Here is a 19425-nt window from a genome sequence, read left to right on the forward strand (position 1 = left end):
CTTCCTACATACAAAGCTTTGGAGGAGTATGGCCTCATAGACTTGGATTCCATTCTCCATATTGATCAATGGGCCAAAAGCCAGAAACATCTATTAGTAGCTGAACAAAGCTAAATAAGCCTCATGCATTTTAATGTGATGTTATGCTTTCTTTTTTCCCCCCTCATCTGTGAAATTAGCAGGGAGGTGTTCATCTCCCATTCCTTGTACTTATTTCTCAATCCCTATTGTAGTATAATTGTCAGGCGTCTTATTCATAATACGATCAGTTTAAAGCTAGGCTAGGCAGGACCTCACACATGATATTGGGTTCAATGCAGAAATTACTGGGGGAAGTTCTATATGCCCTGTGTTATGCAGAAGATCAGACTAGATGGTCTTAAAATCTCAGAATCTATACCATTCTTAATTTGATAGTAACTCTATGTATGCAGATTTACTTTTGAAAATTTAAAGTAACAGCCCAATATTTTAGCCCTAAATGTGAGAATATTCCAGCAATAAGGAACGCTATTGAGAATGGTTCTACTGGAAGATTCCATGGAATTATTTGGCTAAATCATATACTTGCATCTTGGATTACTCCCCACTTGGTGCAGAATTAAAATGATCCATGATTATTACACAATGTCCTTCATCAGCTTGCAAAGAGCAGTGTGAACTTCCTTTCTTCTTCTATTTCCTGTTCCAGTTCTGAGAAATATGTTGAATCTTTTTCATCCTGCCCCTCTGGTCGAGCAGCTTGTATCTCACCAGATGTTCCTCGGATTTCTTGTGAAAGGGTGGGAAGTGGGTTCCTGAGTGGTAACTGGGTCTCTTGAAATGGCGCAGTTGAGGTTTGATAGCTAGAGGTTATAAAACAAACAAAAAAAGGTCACTCATTCATAAAGCTACTGTCAGATTGGTGGAGAACAACCCATGGATTTTGTTGTATCCCAGTCCACCCCAACCAATATGTCTGTCTGTATAGAAGAGAAAACATATTGTCAGATTAGTGAAAGGGGACCTAAATGTAAAGTTCAAGTCTGTATTTACCTACCTATATAGGTATCTGAGCACCAGGTTTCCTTTCTAAATATATAATAATTACTGTATCACTGAATCAAAGATGAGTTTGAGGCTCTATGCTTGGATTCAAATCCAAACTTCCCCAGAATTCAGGGATGGTTGGATCTGGGACTTTTGGTCTGACTCATTAATGAGATAGTGGTCAGCTGTGAAATTCATGCATGGATCCATACCTGGCTCTGAATCTTCTAAACTTTTAAATTGTAGGTGTTTGAATGCTTTGGGTCCATTTTTACACACCTAACACCAAGAATGAAGCATGAGATAACCAGCAATGGGTGTGATTTGGGTTTGGTTATAAAATGTAAATGAAGTGATCAGTGAAATAGTAGCATCAGATGAATATTCTATGGAGAACGTATTACTTATAGCATCAAAGAAGCTAAAGAGATGCCCAAATGTGAACTACTTAACATTAATTTCTGATGCACACTTCGCTCTCTCATGTTAATAAATCCCAGGAGTAATAAAATGTACCATAAAATGTTCTAGTAAACAAAGTACTTCTTTTATCCCATCTCCAATAATAAATATTCTGATTCTTTCCTGTTTTCAAGGAGACTGTCATTCAGGCAAGTAGAATTAAAGTCTGCAGTGTGTCCACTAGGTAATTTAATGCTCTTCATGAGGCATTCACTCTTCATATTCATTCTGTTTTCATTACTCAGCATGGACTCGGCCAAACTGTTGTTGGATTTCCCACTGCTCAGCATGGAGAAAAGTTTATTGCTAAATGGAAATGTACCAGAGTCACTGCCAATGGTGATGAGCTGGCTGATAAGTATATGGGGTATATCCAGAATACTGACAGGCCATTTTTCATCTTAATTCAATAGCTGAGTAAAGGGAACACAATTCATTCAATTTCTTTAATCATTATTGACTCCCACTATGAGTATGCGGGGGTTGGGGGTGTTATGTCAGAAGACTGGGAGTTAGGACCACTTACCCTTTCTGTGCTTTAGTTCCCCCATCTGTAAAATAGGGATAATTATAACTACTTAACTCAGAGTTTTTGAGAGGCTTAATTATTGTTTGTAAAGTGATTAGATGAATGATGCTATATGAGTAGCATTATTGTTGTCTAGGCTTCATGCTTGTGAGACGTGATCTTATAGTTTTGGGGGGAATATAGGAAGTATCTCTAAGACAATATTACATGGCACATTGTTTCTGGTTTGGGATGCACATTCATCATTAATGAAAGGGACTTTGTGAAAGCCAGTGCTGCTGTTTTGAAGCCCCCTGCTGGACTGCATGCATGTGCATCATATACACTGTGGAGCGGAGAAAATGTGCTACATGGAACCTTCATCTGACCAAAAAAAAAAGTCACGGTGTTAAATAAAAAGCTAAGAATAGTAAAAAGAATCAGGGTGAAAACAAAATTTATTTGATTCTGATTTTACTTTGTCATTTTTCTGAGCAGGGTGGTGTTCCATCTGTCCAGAAAGCAGAGCTGCCACTGACAAAACTTCCATGTTGGGGAGAGGATATGGCCAGAATACACTGTGAGGGCCATAGTCAACTGAGCATAGAGTAGAGCAGCCCTATGTCTGCTCTAAAGTATGCTGATAGTCACACTAGCCCCTGGATGGCCCAGGGAACAAGGAGTTGAAAATGGATTGCCTCACCCTCAGCTGCATTGCCTGGATGATGGGCACAGATGAGAATTGAAATCCTAATGTACATCTGCAGAGAGTGCACCATCGCAATACGTGAAAACAAATGCAGAGGAAGTGAGGAAGACTAAACAAAAATTACTCCAGTTGACCAAGAGCCAATGGAAATAGAGAGTGTTACGATTTCTTGTGTTCTCAGCTGATGCCTGTGGCTATGACTGTAATAACTGAACATATCAAATCTATGCACCACTGAGATGAAAGCAATGCTGGGGCCATATTTATAAAAATAAATCCTGAGGCCTAGTGAATAAAACTTGACTCTGATTATAAATTCTCCTCATTACTGATACAGACAAAAAACAAGAACGTCATTCCCTGAGCCTGTAAAATATTGTGTGTTTTTGAGCCTTGCATTGCTATTCTAGGGTCATGTAACAACTCATAACGGGTATTCAATGAAGCTGAAAAAGTACAGAAGAAGGATGGCACAGAGATATTAAGGTCACACAAGAAGTCATGAGCAGAGCTGGGTATCAAACTTAGACCTGCAGCATCTCAGCTGACTGCTTTAACCATAAGGCCAACCTTCCTCTCTCTTGTTAGCTGAGAGCTCACATGTACAAACAGCAATGACTCAAAGCAATAGCTGCAGGAAACAGTTTGTGAACAATCTCTAAACAGAGATGTTTTTGCACAAACTATTTCTTGAATAATTTTGAAAAACAATTTTGTGGGGGCCTGCTTGCAGATAATTCCAAACAAAAAGGAACTAAATGTATCAAACAAATTGTTTGCTGTGACCAGTTTGCCCAGATCTAATATGCAAGTTTTATTTTCAGCATCACAGACAGGAACTGAGATAAGTCACTGCCTTTTACCTGGTTTTCTGTTGGAATAGGGCTAAGAGTTCTGATGCTTATCTATGTTCTCAAACCAGCGGTCAAGAGTAGTGTATTGTGCAACTTTTCACCTACTTGCGTCTAAGTTTTTGGTACAAACCTGAAACTTGGGCTAGGTTCGCCTAAGAGTGACTGAGTTTTGAGCAAACCTGGGGTACAGACTTTAGGGATACCTGGACAGTGTCTCAGGCAAATTTATAGTAAACCAGGGTTAGGTTGGAAACCCATGTGAAATGGGATCACACAAATACAGAATTCAGAAAAAACATGATTGCAAACTCATGTGAATCAAATAAAGGGGAAAAAAAACCAAAAAAAATGTAGATCATCTAAGCTACCTCCTGCCAAACCCACTCAACTTCAGATAGTTCTAGGAAAGATGAATAGACTGAGACCCAAACTCTAGCAGAAGATAGAGTGAGGAGATCACAAGATAATTATAAAAACCACTCCTTATGAGTATCAATCATATCTAACCCTGTGCTATATATGAGAGATACAAAAAGGGTGATGTACAAACCTTGAGTCTGGAGTTTGCCATAGTTATTTAATTCATAAGTGAATCACCAAAACTGAGGAGAGTCTATTACTGCCACAAGTGCAGACTTTGGGCCTAAGCCTGAGAAGTGCTGAGCACCCATTACTCTCAGCGACGTGCCTCTTGCAGGATCACCTACCTCCTTACCCAGCTAGAAGATTTGACTTTGGGAAAATTCCTATCAAAGCAATATATATATATATATATAAAAATCTGCATATTTCCCAGAATGCTACATGGTAAAACCTTTGCTGAAATGTTATGGAAGTGACGAGAGTGCCTATATTTTAAAATCTGATATTCAGAGTAATGTATAAGCATGGGGGAGGTGGAAAGGGGCAGGGAAATCTGACTCGCCATGAACTGAAAAGGTTTACCTCAACTGTGATATGTCATCTTGCCACATTAGCATATTATCATGTGAACTGGAGATTCAAACCAGGATAAGTGCATGATTCACACACTTATTTTATGTAACCCCTTGTAGGCTGTTTATTGAGATGCATGATATAAATGATATAAAACAGTACAGAATGAACCAGCCAAAAATAATACACAGAGTAAAAAAAAAAAAAAAAAATCTGACACAAGAATAAAACCAATAGCCATCAAGCAAACCTCCCTGTTCTCAGAGAAATCAACTCTAAATAGAATGTAGAAGGTCAACAGATACAAATCATGTTGAGGGCAAAAAGTTGACAAAACTAGGCCTACTGAAATAAACAAGAATTGCCCAGTTTCCTAAAGACAGCCAGTGAGAGAATCCAGTGGTGAGCCTCTTGAAGGGATTTCCACAACTAAAAACTCTTGACTGGGAAAGACTTCTCCTCCCAGCCTGCTTCGTATTGAATCGGGGAACTTAGGGCCAGATCCAAAGCCCCTTAAAGACAGTGGGAGTCTTCCCATTGAATTGAATGGCCATTGCATCAGATGCTCAGAGCAACCCAGCTCTGACACCAGTTAGTAACCAACAAGCAAGGGCACACAATAAGAGGCATTCATTCAAGTACATAGGGCCAAGTTTATAAAGGGATCTATACAGTAACGCCTGATCCTGTGATGTACTGAGCACTTTCATGTCCCACTGAATTGAGGGCTCTTTCCACCATGCACAAGGGGGCCCTTAAATTGTATTGCATGGTGTACTGGCAGCCAGTGTAGATGGCAGAAGGAAGTGTGTAAGCCAGCCAACTCCTATTATAAAGAACAAGGCAGAAGCTGCATTCCACATTGGAGCCTTTGCATCAGCTTCAAAGGAGGCCTAATGAGAAGCACACAACAGTGGCTTTATCTGGATAAGGCATAATGGATGACCATGGTGAGCAAAACAGGGAGAGTCTCCAGCTAAGGCAGAGAGGGCAATCAACATCTTGATCCTTTTCCTGACATGGGCCTGCAAGCAAAAAGAGCAGGTAAGGTTTCCCCCCACAAGCTCGAATGGCATTTTCTACTCCTTAACTAAACAGTCCTGCACAAACTGGCAACAAGCTCTTCAGAACACTTCCCCTTTTCCACAAACATGACTTCACTCCCGCCTGGTTGAGCTTTACCCACCTGTGTGTCATCTAATTAAAAGTGAAGGAATTCCTAAGTACTCTGCATGCCCGTTTGATAAAGTGCAGTTTTGATAGTGAATGTTTTGTAAGCCCTGATGTGATCAAGGATCAAGTACACAGGATTAGATTCTCTCCTCGGTACGTGTGTGTAACTCTTATTGGCATTCAACAAGACAAAACAATCGTGCATTGATGGTAATTGTGTGAAGCGAAAGTGATGATTTAAAATAGCACAATAGACCCGGGAAATGAGTCCTTATAGAAAACAATATAGTCAACACCAGGTGCTCAGAGCCAGTGTTTTAGGTTTGATATGTCAGGAAGGAGTTAAAATTCAGCCAGCAGAAAAGACAGAAACTGCTGAGAATCAAGGACATAGTTTCCGTCAATACATGATAACTTAGTTCAGCTTCTCAGTAAGAAAGAACAAAGCTTGTGGCCATGGAAAGAAACAGTTCAGTGAGGAAAACAGGATCAGGCCCAGACAAGCAAGCAGGAATATTTCAGTAGCACAAACGGCACTGACAATTGTAAACAATTGATAAGCTTATATGGTCAATGCCCGCCCCGTAACTTAGTTCTTAGAACAAAATAAACCTTCCCTTCACAGCCCACTGGATATCTGTAAGCACTCATCCCCACCCCACCTCACCTCACCTCTTTCCCCCACAAGGTAGTCATAAATGTTTGATGCAATTAGGATGACCTCTTTATGTACGTAATGTTCTTATTTTTATCTCTGTTCAGGGTTCTCTCTTGACTTGTAACTATGTCTGTCTCTATATGTACAAATAAATGCAAGTGAATTAATAAGAAAATTTATATAACTGGCCATGGTGGCATCATATTTTTGAAGCTGCTTGTCAATCTTCTCAGTACCATAAATAAAGCCCCCTTCAGTATTATCTGTGCTTGCCTGATTCTTGGAAAAAAGAATCTTCTTGCCTAACAGATATAAGAACAGAATACAACAGTTTCATTAAAGAATTCACTACTAGATAATTGATCATGATGGACATTCTGCATCTCATCTTGAAATCTAGAAATGCAATAGTGATACCAAGATGAATTGTTGTACATCATGATGGTCTAAATCTGCATAGCTCTATTGACTTCCACGAAACTACACTGATTTACACCAGCTTAGGATCTGGCTTGCTTCAAAGAAAAGGACGCTATTACTAACGGCATGGTAATAAAGTTAGATGTAGTCACTTATAATACATCAAAATACTAACTATTATAATAACAAAAGCTCCTGAAAATGTTTGAAAATGAGCTGTTAGTGTTACAGAGTAATCCAGTCCCATAAAGAAAAAAAATCTTAGCTTCCGGTGGGACTGTTACAATGACTTGGAGCAAATGTAACTGATCAACTGGGTGTTGAAAGGTTGTATTCATTTTAAAAGATTAAATGAACATAAGGCCACTGCTGCAGCAGCTGACTCACTAGCCCACATTTACTACAGGAATTTCTGTTGTAACGGCAGTTTGGATTTCCACAGAAATACAGCAGGATCTTAAAGATCTGATTTCAGAGATGCTCAAAAATCTGAAATTGAAATTAGTGGTTCAGAATCCCTGAAAATCAGACTTTTAATGTACTTAGTGTAAAAAAAAATTATAATAATAATCCTCTTTTGCAAGACATGCATCCTCCCACAGGCAGAATCCTCCACACAGTTCAGCTTTGGAAAGTATATGGAAAGACACTGAGTTATCACACTTCCATTCTGATGCACTTTCTCTTTTTATTGTTGTTATTTATAATGAGGCAAATGCAGCCCAACATCTCTGCTGACATGGAGGTTCCCTGGCAGTGGAGCTAGTGTGGTTCCCCTCTGGGGACAGGGTGAGACTAGAATTATAAGATGCCCAGCTCCAGGAGGGCACCATACACAACAGTGGAAAGGAGGCACATGGGCTGGAGAAGGAGTGAGAACCTGAAGCTGCATGGCTCCTTACCTTGCGATGGGGGACACTGGTGTCACAGGGGGCCTTGGGGCTGACATAGCACTTCACGCAGCTCCCATTGGCTGGGAACGGCGAACCGTGGCCACAGGGAGCTGAGGGGCTCCATGCCTGCAGACACTTCAAGTAAACAAAATGTCCCAACCCACCAGCGGCTTATCCTGACAGGCCAGGAGCCAAAGTTTTGCAACCCCTAAAATATACGGTCAGCTTATGAAAGGGTCATACAGTTTTTGCTATTTTTACCTATTCATTTTGGGGGGTCAGCTTATAAACGCATGGGCTAATGAACGAGTATATACGGTATACACTTCCAGCGTCCAGGAATCCCGCAATGGAGGAGAAGCACTTCAGCCAGGCCCCATGTTTATGTGATGGCTTTCATCTTCAACTGCTATGCAGAATAGGCAAACAGAGCTCTAGTAACTGGGCTTTATGAAGACTGCAAGAATCTCACCGTCTGTGAGCAGTATAAGGTTATATAATTTCAAAGGTACATGAAATGAACTAAACCAGGGGTCGGCAACCTATGGCACACGTGCCAAAGACGGCACGTGAGCCGATTTTTAATGGCACGCTGCTGCCTGCCGGGGTCCCGGCCGCCGGCAGCGGGCTGAGTGGGGCCGGCGGCCAGGACCCCAGCAGGCAGCAGCGTGCCATTAAAAATCCTGCCTGGCCCGGCCCGCTCTTCTCCGCCCCTCCCGCTGAAATTTGTACATGCTTTCCTGACCTCCGTCACTTCCGGCGGGAGTTTGTGTTTCCGGGTTAGCGTGTCCAAACTGCTACCTCGTGTCCGCGGAGTCTGAGCAGCCCCAGAAGCGGCCCCGCCAGCAGGGGCAGGAAGAGGGACCCGGCCCCACAGGAGTTGCAGCGCCCGCGAGATCTGTAAGTGGGGAAGGGTCCTGGGTCCCAGCTGTGCGCCTGCCCCGAGCATGGCCAGCCCCACTCCCTGGACTCAGGCAGGCTGCCCCGGGGTTGGAGCCCCGGTGCCGGGATGAGCTCGGCTTTGTACTGGGGCAGGCCGCATCCCATAGCCTGAACCCGGGGGCTGTGGCTCGCCGCTTGCTGGACCCTGGGAACAGCTGGGTCGCGCCTCTTTCCCCACCCCTCCCCTCCGGCATTGAGGGCAGAACCCAGGAGTCCAGAGCCCTAGACTCCGTCTGCTCCACACCCCACCCCTCGAACAACTAGAGCCCAGCTAGAAACCTAGGAATCCAGAGTCCTCGCTCCCAGCACTCCTCCCCCGAGCGTCAGACACCAGCCCCTTCCCAGAGCCCAGGAGTCCCAACTCCCACACCGCTCCCCGTCCTACCCCCCCACACTCCCCTAAGCCCCTGCCCTGATCCCTGCACCCCCCACATCCCCCAGCCCTCTGCCCTGACCCCTGCACCCCCCTCACACACCCAGCCCTCTGCCCTGACCCCCCCATCACACACACCTAGCCTTCTGCCCTGACCCCTGCACCCCACACGACCCCAGCCCTGACTCCAGCACCCCCACACATACCCAGCCCCCCCACCCCATGCCCTGACTCTTGCACCCCCCACATCCCCACCCCCTCCCTGAGCACCAAATGGGAGCTCCTGCACACACACACACACACACACACACACACATTCCCACCTGCCCCCCTTGCACCAAATGGGAGCTGCCCAGGTAAGCGCTCCACACCCAAACCTCCTGCCCCAACCCTGAGCCCCCTCCTTCATTCTAGCTCCTGGCCAGATTCTACACCCCAACCCCCAGCCTGGTCCTTCACTCCCAGCCCTGTGCTCAATGCACTCCCACCCTCAGCTCAGTACAGAGAGAGAGGAAGAGAACGGGCTCGAACCAGGGAGAAGGTAGGTACCCACTATATGTGGGCAGGGCCGGGACCCCAGACTGGCAGCGGGCTGAGTGGTAGCGGGCTCAGATGCTGAGCCCACTGCCGGTCTGGGATCCCGGCCACTGGCCCTGCTCAGCCTGCTGCCAGCCCTGGATTCTGGCTGTCAGCCCCGGGTTCTGGCTGCCAGCCCCTTGCCAGCCGGGGTCCCGGCCGCCGATCCCACTCCCTGCGGCGTAAGATCAGCATTTTAATTTAATTTTAAATGAATCTTCTTAAACATTTTGAAAACCTTATTTACTTTACATATGACAATAGTTTAGTTATATAATATGGACAGAGAGAGACCTTCTAAAAAACGTTAAAATGTATTATTGGCACGCGAAACCTTAAATTAGAGTGAATAAATGAAGACTCTGCACACCACTTCTGAAAGGTTGCCGACCCCTGAACTAAACACAGATTATGTTCCATAAGGAAAATCCTTCATTAGCCCATTTTTATGGATGACTACTTGGGCAAGTTACAGATGCCGTCATTTTCTAAGCTGGTATTTAGCTGTTAAATGAAGTGAGAAGAATTCAGCAGCTTTTCTCTTACTTTCTCTTCTTTTGCCACTGAAGGGGTCACACGCAGTAATTAAGAGTAGCACCTCATGGACAGTGGAGGAGGAGAATCAAGATTGAAACGCTCAAGAAATGTTCTGTGCTAGGGGAGGGGAGAGGAATTAGTCTCCAAGTAGTTTTAAAAACACCTATGTGTTTGTACAAAACTCAGTGGCCCCAGTTGTCTCCTTCAGTAGAAAAACTCACAGGAGGGAAAAGAGAAAAACAGTACCTTCCAAAACAGCATGAGGACCTCGCTGCTGTGGGGTCACCAGTTCATCCAGGATTCAAACTGCTGTAGGCCTCAGTTGCTAGACATGAGAGTCCTCTGTCCTGGTAAAGTATACAGCTCACTGGCTAATGTGTTATGTTGCTCTCTATGCTCAATCATGTGCTATCGGCTTGAGAGCCTGGCTCTTTAGCTCATGCTATGGTGACAGAGGCTTTCAGCTCTGGAGGTCACCAGTTCAACCACCAGTGCATCAGCCAGGATGGTAGACATCACATATGTACTCCCCCTACTACCAACATGTCCCCACACAGGGTATATACACCCTTGGCCATATCCCAAAACATACAATTTGAAGTGCTGGGCAGTACTAGCTGCTACCACATCTTTCTGCATTCAACAGCGGGGTTGTGGCTGCCAGCTGAGCAGAGGAGCTTGTGGGGAATGGTTCTTGAGTCTTTTCCTCTCCTCAGAGCAGTAGCCACAATTTGGCCCAATAGTTGTAAAGTGGAAATTGGCAAAACTGGTTGGAAAACATGTTTTGTTTCCAAGTTTCTGAAAGTGTATAACAGCAATGAACCCAAGAAATATAACTGGCAATTTATTAACCATATCTCTTTCTTTCCCTTGTGTGCCTATCTATCCAGCCATCCATTTCTAAGACTCCTATAAGCTATGGGACGAAGGCCCAGAGTTTTACAATTATTTAGTGGCTGCAATGCTCAACTGACTTAGGAACCTACATTTCTTTTTGAAAAGACCTAAGCCTAAATACCTTTACAAATCTGGGCCTGAACACCAAAAGTTATAGCTAAGTTACAAAATCAAAAAACCCCAAAGCACAAAACTTCATTTCCTCTTCAGTGCAGGAAAACTGGGGGAAAAATAACATTAAATCATTCTTCCTACTGGAAAGTTACACAGAATAATCACCAACCTGTGCTCCTACCTTTACCCTGAAGGTGAGTTCTGTAATACATCAAATGCTTAACGGAGTTTTCTCCATTTCTATAGCAACATGAATTCATCAAAGAGTCAATTAACAATGATTTTCTTCTGTCTAGGTTTTGCCTCTCTCATAACAAAGATATTTTTAAAATCTACAGTCCTGGAGAAGATGTGAAATATCTGAAAGTATGTTTGGGAAGGATCGTAGGGAGGAGGGGGAAAGAGTCAATCTTAAAATGGCTATTCAATACCCAGTGTGCTTCACAAAAGAGCCTGTAGTTCTGGCCACAAAGCAGAAGAAATGTCCCTTTGGCAAAGGGATGTTGTACTCAAATAACAGATGCCTAATTATTACCATTATTATGCTGCTGCTATATACAGCACTGTATGCAGGGTTAGATATCCTTGACCTCTCCTGGGAAACTCACAAACTAAGTCACATCAATAGAAGTGAAAATACAACCTTTGGGGTCTACCAGTGGACTTGTGCTACCTGTCTATTTAAATTGTAAGCTCCCTAGGGCATGAACAATATCATTCTCTGTGCATAGAACAGATGTGTGCACACCGATGCTGTGACGGGGCACCTGCCCCACACTGGCCCTCAGAGGGTTAAAACCAGCATAGAGAGGCTGAGCATCAGGCAGCCAAAGGAGTGGCTGCAGGGGAAACAGCCAATTAGGGCCCCGCCAGCTCATATAAAAGGAAGCTGGACCCGAGCCACTTGGTCTGCTGCAGGGAGCCCTAGGGAGAAGACTGGATTCCTAGAGGGCTACAGCGAGACCAGCACCTGGGGAAGGGCAGGTGCTAGCTGGGAGCTAGGGAGAGCTCCTGACAGGCTGCCAGGACTTATGGGCTCGAGGCCCTGGGAAGAAGGCAAAGTAGCTGGAGCCAGAGGCAGGAGCAGAAGGCACTGAGGCTGTGGGGAAGTGGCCCAGGGACTAGAGACAGTCAGCTGGAAGGAAGAGGCAGCAGGAAGCTGCTGTTTGCAGGGTCCCTGGGCCTGCCCCCCACCAGATTTTGAAGGTGTGGCCTGGCTGTGGACTGCCAAGCCACTGTGAGGAGTGTCTGGACTCTTATTGGAGGAGTCTCCCAGAAGGGGGAGAAACCTGATTCTGACACGCCCGGATGGCTGTGCCACGAAGCAGATGCCGAGAGAAAGGAGCTCAAATGGGTCTGCAGGTGGAGAAGAGGATGGGAGAGCTACCACCACCTGAGGGCGCGCCCTTTGGGACTGAGCTAATTCCCAAAATGCCCAGCAGGAGGTGCTAGTGCATGGGTGAAACTCTACTCCTACTGAAGTCAATGAAAGATTTGTCATTGACTTCACTGGGAACAGAAATAGGTCAGCTCTGAGCATTACTCACAACCACACCCTTCAAGTTCAATTCACATGCATCCTGCCACAGAGACGATGCATATACTGTGCTCTCTCATGGAGACTTTACATTTGTTCTTTCTTGCTTTGCTGTTTTCCCTTAATCTGCAATAAAATCATTTGAAATGAAATTGGACAGTTGCTCTTTGTGTATGGAAAAAAAAAATAAAGAAAAGTAGTGATGGTGAGAACTGTATAATGACAAATAGCTCTGAGAAAGTGAGGGGCTTTCCTGGTTAAATAGAACAAACAACAAAACTAAAGTTCTCCAGTAGAGAACATGATGCATGTAGGTGGAGATGGGGGTGTCCCCTCCTGCTTCTTAATGGAGCACAGCTGCCTCCAACAAAGAGCAGATGCCTATAAACTTAATAGTGCAGTACATAAATAGCAAATCAGAATTGTTACAAAGCTATATGCCCCACAGGGCTACATAAATATTACACTTAACTTTTCCCATCAATATATCACAAGTTTGTGGGTATGAATAACTGATTCATGCCCTGTACCAAACTATAAACATTTCTATGTGAACTCTACAATGGCGTGTACAAGTACAATGGTACATTATGATACATGCACATTCAGAAAATCTATTAAGTCAATGCCAAAACATACACTGATGTGGGAAAGTCTTAATAAAGAGAGAGAAAACACAGCCAGTTATTTATTTAAGTACCACTCAGAAGCCTTCTTTGTACAGTCCATTATGAGATGGTTAACAATACACAATGTGACAGAGCAAAGACTGAATAGGCACCAGGTTTACATTGTATGGATCAGCTAAACTACAGTAAGACAGTCTGAAGTGTTCTCCTGCTGTAAGGTACATAGATAGAGCCCTCGGTGCCCTCACTCCTAAAGGGGGATGTTCAGGATTGCTGGTGTTCAAGTCAGGTGACCTAACAATAGTAAAAACAATGGAAATGTTAATTGGTCAGTACACTCAAAGGAACAGCCTGAAAATCTGCTCCGTTAGCACTGCGGGGAATGGACAGCTGCTGCAATACACACATTTTTGCTGCTATGTATACTAACCTTATGTATCAACAGTACAAGACAAATACAGCAGTATGTGCTATACTAGAGGTATATTAACATATTCCCTCAGCATTTATGTATTTGAATTCTACCACTTCTGTTTAATATAGCTCTTTTCATAGCTCTCAAAGCACTTAACCTTGAGTAAGCATTATTATCCCCCATTGTATGGAGGGGGGAAACTGAGGCACAGAGCAGTGAAGTGACTTGCCCAAGGTCACCCAGAGAGTTGATAGCAGAGAAGGGAAGAGAATTTATATCTTGTGTAACACTCTCCAGTGCCTGATCCTCTGCACTGTACTCCCTCCTTTTTTTAACTACCCTGTTGTAATTACCTACATTCTGAGAGCAAATATCATGTGCAAGTAGGCAGGCAACACCTATTATGTGCAAGTGCTCACTAGCTTATTACAGCAACAAAAATGTCATGGACAACATGGATGAAAAGCAGTCTGTAAACATTGCTTGTTAAAACAAGTGTATTATCAGGGGAATAGTGCAAGAGTGCAAACAATATATTAAAAGCAATCTAGGAACAAATTCCTCCTCTGCTGTCCATAAATGTTTAACTTATACATTAACCACCCTTTAAAAAAAAATTACATGCCTTTCCAGAAAATGTCTCCAAATATCGGCGCTAGTAGGTTTTTATTATGATAGTAATCTTCAAGGCAGTCCTATCCAAAGTCATCTGAAACAGGAGCACACATATAACGATGTCAATATAAACGTACACACATTGTTACAAAATTATAGCACCCAGGGCAAGGGTGTGAAAGAAGTGGGAGCAGGCAAAATCTACAGCTAATGCTACAATACCTATTAACTACTTCAGCCAATAACGAGGCATTCAATACATTAAGAGAATGATTGTATGGTGTTTACTGTACTGTACCTTCTATTTAGGAATGGCTTCAGGCAACGTTCGTAACAAAGGTCTTCAGAGAAGTGATGTGACCAGTTTCTTATGTTTTACTTTCAGTGATGGTCCATATTTATTAGAGGACACAGTTGTGCATGAGGCTTCAAAGAGTATGCTGCTTCATCTGAGAAAATTAACATTTTCAAGTATCTCTCCATTGTTTTACTGAGTTACAGCCAGTGATCTGTACAGCTTACACTGGGTTGTACCTTGAAGAAAATTCTGCTGACTGTGCTGTTATTTTGACGTGAAATTATCTCATGCCACGGCTAGCAAGAAGATGTCAGTCACACAGTGATGTGCTATTGCATATTGATGTCCATATGCAGAGCTGTATTGTACCTTGGATACCTGCATTTATATCCCAGGTAGTCCTCAAAAAATGAATGTAGTCACTAATTCTTCAATGCCTTTCCAAATCAGAAGTGAACTGCTTTCCTTGGGTTCTCTTTTTTTTTTTTTTAGCCACACCCCAGGTGATTCAACATGGACTTACCTGTGCTCTCATCCAATGTCATCCAAAGGTGTATGTCCTTACTACCCCTCCATGCTGAGTCATTCTGAGTCACCATTTCATATTGCTTTCCCTTATTGCCCTCCCTCCTTCTGAGTGAAATTGTGTGAGACAATGGGATAAAGATAAAGAGATAAAGGGCCTCTGGAGGATGGTATCGCTGACATAGCAAAGAGAGCAGGGACTTGGGGGGAGAGAGAACTGAAAAACAGCTGCCCTGTGATTCATCGAACAAACATATTACTTCTCTTCTACTCCTCTATGTGGGTGACAAGAACGAAGCCCGTTTTTCTTACCACATTCAGCAGACTAAAATAATTTGCACAAAGCAATCCACAAAACGTAAGCTTTTTTTTTTTTTTTTTAAGTTAACACAGGGTCCATCCAATCGAAGTCTCAAAACAGGAGTGAATTTTTGAGTTAACTGTGACCTTGGTGGGTAGGACTTAATTCTTGGTGGAATTACTGTTTGAAAAGATTAGAAACCCTCCTGATTACCTATTTGCGTGGCTGTACATGATACAAACACATTCTGGCATGGAGGTACCTACTGACCTGGCAACGTAAGGCGGCTTGTCGTGGAACCTGAGCCTGGTGCCTCGTTTGAATGTCGCTTTGAACCTTTAAAAAGAAAGAATTGTCTCAGAAGTGACGGGTGAGCTGCAGGCCTGCCTCTGTGCAAATGCTTTTTATACTATCATTGCCACTCGATAGTGTCAGCTCCTTTCTGTCATGTCTTCTCAACTTGTCCTTAGCAGCGTTAGTAACGTGGGTGGAGCTAACTTCCTTACAAAACCAGGCTACTTTCCTCTGTTTGAGCAGCCTTCTTTGGCCCTTTTGATTTTAGAGGAGCCAACATCGAATACCTCTTCACTTGCTTCTATTCAACTTTTTTGGCAAAACATGGGGCGAGTGATAAATGATTTTGTTGGTGGCATTTTCCTCCATATTTTGACCAGTTTTTGAATATTCATTCCATTATACATTTATTCCAAAGAAGGGAATCTAAAATATTGCAAGTGGAGATCAGCCCCCAAATCACCAGATCTAAACACCTGGCAGCTTTGTATTTGGATCTGAAGTTCACAGCTGGCCTCTATAATGGGTCAGCCAAAGCCCTGGATCACAACAGCTACCAAAACTTGTGGGCTGGTTTCCTCTCTACCTGAAGGAGTTTAGGCAAAGTGCTGAGAGGCTGACAAAAGCAATGAACTACCAGAATTTAAGAAGACCAATTGATACCTATTGTGCCCTTATGAAAATCAATAAGAATGACCATGTGCTTGAGAGACATGTTGACCTTATTAAAAATAAGAAGCGAAAAGCCCCACAACCTCTTAGTGGACAGTCATGAACTATATATCCCCCATTAAGGAGAAATGGCTGAAGTCTCTCTCCAACACTGATGATCATGAGTCTCATTTTATTAAAAAGAGAAAGGCTGACAAGATCTTCAGAATGGGGACTAAAAGAAAGAAAAAAAAAAAAGTAGCCACATTCTCTGATTGAGACTCTGCCCCTTACTCATGTCACAAATAGTCCTGGTGAGGGTATCAGAACCTGGCCCACCGTGAGTAAATGGAGTTGTATTCGTAGCTGGAGTTTATGGATGTGTAAGCACTATATGAACAGAGGAGTCCAGTGCTCAGAGATTGGCACCGGATTTCCAGGTGGAGTGAAAGGGGATGGTTTTAAGCTAAAAAGCTTCAAAGGGCTTGGGGCCTGCCAGGCTGAGCGATTACTTCTTTCCCAGTACAGCACCTGACACAACTGATATCAACAGACACAGTTGAGCTTGATTCCTTTCGTAGCCAGTGAACTACTCGCAGGGCTTTCTCTGTGTGGGCCCCTTGATTTTGGAATTCACACTCCATTGGTCTGAAATAGCCCAATTTTGATGACTTTCAGGCTATATTTCAAAATTTTCTCTTTAAGCAGGCATTTGAGAGTAGTTGATCATTATGTGGGGTGTGACATTTTCGTGGGTTCTGGAGGAGTCTGCTGTGCTGTTTCTGGTTGAGGCTTCTTTATGGACTGTAATTTAAATAATCTGTCAAAGCAGATTAAACCCTTGCAATAGGTGTTTTATGTGTTCAAACTTAAATAAACAAACAGTGCATATGTAATGCTATGATGCGCTCTAATATTGTAACAAGGGGATCTCTCAAAAGTTTCCCCTTAATCTTCAATAAATCTCATGAACAAGGGATTTATCTGCTTGCAAAGAGGAGAGTGAATTACTGTGAAATCTATTCATTTACTTTCCCATTTAAACATAAAACGCGTGTAACTAGGGTTGCCAACATTCTAATTGCACAAAACCAAACACACTTGCCCCACCCGCTGCCCTGCTCGCCCCTTCTCCAAGGCCCCACCCCCCACTCACTTCATCCCCCCTCCCTCCGTCACTCACTCTCCCCCACCCTCACTGGGCTGGGGCAAGGGGTGGGGATGCGGGATGTGGTGAGGGCTCCAGCTGCGAGTGCATGCTCTGGGGTGGGGCCAGATATGTGGGGTTCAGGAGGCGGTGAGGGCTCTGCCTGGAGGTGTGGGCTCTGGGGTGGGAGCTGGGGATGAGGGGTTTGGGGTGCAGAAGGGGACTCAGGGCTGGGGCAGGGGGTTGGGGTGCAAGATACGGGCTCCAGAAGGGATTTAGGGTGCAAGAGGGGGTTCCGACCTGGGGCCAGGGATAGGGGCATGGGAGGGCATCTAGGGTGTGGGCTCCAGATAGGCCGCACTTACCTCAGGTGGCTCCTGGAAGCAGCCAGCATGTCTAGCTCGGGTGACCAGGGAGCTCTGCGCGCTGCCCATGCCCGGAGATGCCACCCCTGCAGCTCCCATGGTTCCCAGCCAATGGGAGCTGCGGAGCCAGCACTTGGGGTTGGGACAGCGCACAGACTCCCCGTGGCTGCCCCTGTGCCTAGGAGCCAGACATGCCGGCTGCCTCCAGGTGCCGCACGGAGCCAGAGCAGGCAGGGAGCCTGCCTTAGCCCCGCTGTGCTGCTGCCTGGACTTTTAGCAACCCAGTCAGCAGTGCTACCAGAGCTGCAAGTGTCCCTTTTCGACCGGGCGTTCCGGTCAAAAACCACACACCCGGCAACCCTACGTATAATCAAGGATGAAGACGGCACTCGGATGTTACTCAGTAAACAGAATTGTTATTTGAAACAAAATGTTTTGTTATTGGAATGCAGACATGAGTAGAGACAAACTGGCAGGTAGATGTGTGGGAAACCTGGGATCTAAATCTGGATTGCCCCTGAGCCTGCTTTTTGGTTTAAGCCCCATCATAAAATTTGACTCTGGAATAGGATCCAAATGTCTCAAAAATTTGGGGGGGGGGTCATCTGTAATAATCCAGAGTTCAGGCCCATCTCTAACATAGTGTATATAAAATAGATAAACTCACACTATATAGATGCACATACAAATATATAGTTCTGACCTTGACACAAAATATTGTTTAAAGAGAAAGACCCACACACACTTCTGAAAGACAGTGTTGCCTGGCGGAATGGGACAGGTTAGCTGTCAAGAACTCCTAAATTCTAATCCCAAATCTGACACCAACTCATGTATGTGGCCTTGGGCAAGTTACCTTTACATTCTGTCTGTTTCCCTAGCTGTAAAATGGGGCCTGTACTACCTACCCATCTTTCTCATAGGGATTCTGATGAGTAAGTAGTTAATGTCCATACAGTGCTTTCAACATGAAAAGTAGTACACCAATGTTGATTTTTGTTATTCTGCAAAGAGACAGTGCAGAGCTCCATGTTTGTGGCAGATATAAAAAGTGACTGAACAAACCACCCCTTCCCCCATTCAAATTCAAATGGAGTGGAGACCTCATTGACTTTATTTGGTAATAGGATGGACATACATGTACTCATTTACAGAAAAACTGGAATGCTGGAAAAGTGTTTTATACATTTAGAGACTACAAGCCTCTTCTTTCAAATAAGGAACTTAACAAAAAATGCAAAACTGAAAGGAATTGTGCCCATGTAATGGCAAGTGTTCTCAACTCTGCTGAGAAGAATTTAAAACAATATTTATTTATTGTAAAGTCTGAACAAAGCAAAGAGGTTTTTCTCCAACAAACTTGTGTTTAACTGTTGCTTTAAAATGGATTTTGATTTGTTTTCTAATTGCCTGATGCAAAACACATATAGCAACCTGCCTCCTGCCTGCTTGAAAAAGGCTCTGGATTACAGGTGTATACTACTTATATTACTTCAGTTCAACAAGACATCTCCATTATAATTTCTGCTAATATAAAGATAGTCTAAAGTGTATGTTCAGCTTTATA

The 19425-nt window shown here is 43.8% G+C and overlaps 1 protein-coding gene across 2 annotated transcripts in view; it reads right to left on the reverse strand.

Annotated features, from left to right (window-relative positions):
* Positions 1-436: 436 nt before the first annotated feature.
* The window catches only part of LOC112104949 (calcium/calmodulin-dependent 3',5'-cyclic nucleotide phosphodiesterase 1C), a 429477-nt gene continuing 410488 nt past the window's right edge, over positions 437-19425 (reverse strand). For both annotated transcript variants that reach the window (XM_024197556.2, XM_024197558.2), the window contains 2 exons: positions 15672-15737; positions 437-845 (listed from right to left, as the gene is read on the reverse strand). In XM_024197556.2, the coding sequence (XP_024053324.1) occupies positions 676-845; positions 15672-15737 (236 nt within the window). In that variant the 3' untranslated portion in view covers positions 437-675. The remainder of the gene's footprint in view (positions 846-15671; positions 15738-19425) is intronic.

Source organism: Terrapene carolina, unplaced genomic scaffold, assembly GCF_002925995.2.
Source record: "Terrapene carolina triunguis isolate 2854851 unplaced genomic scaffold, T_m_triunguis-2.0 Scaffold33715, whole genome shotgun sequence".
NCBI classification, from domain to species: Eukaryota; Metazoa; Chordata; order Testudines; family Emydidae; genus Terrapene; species Terrapene triunguis.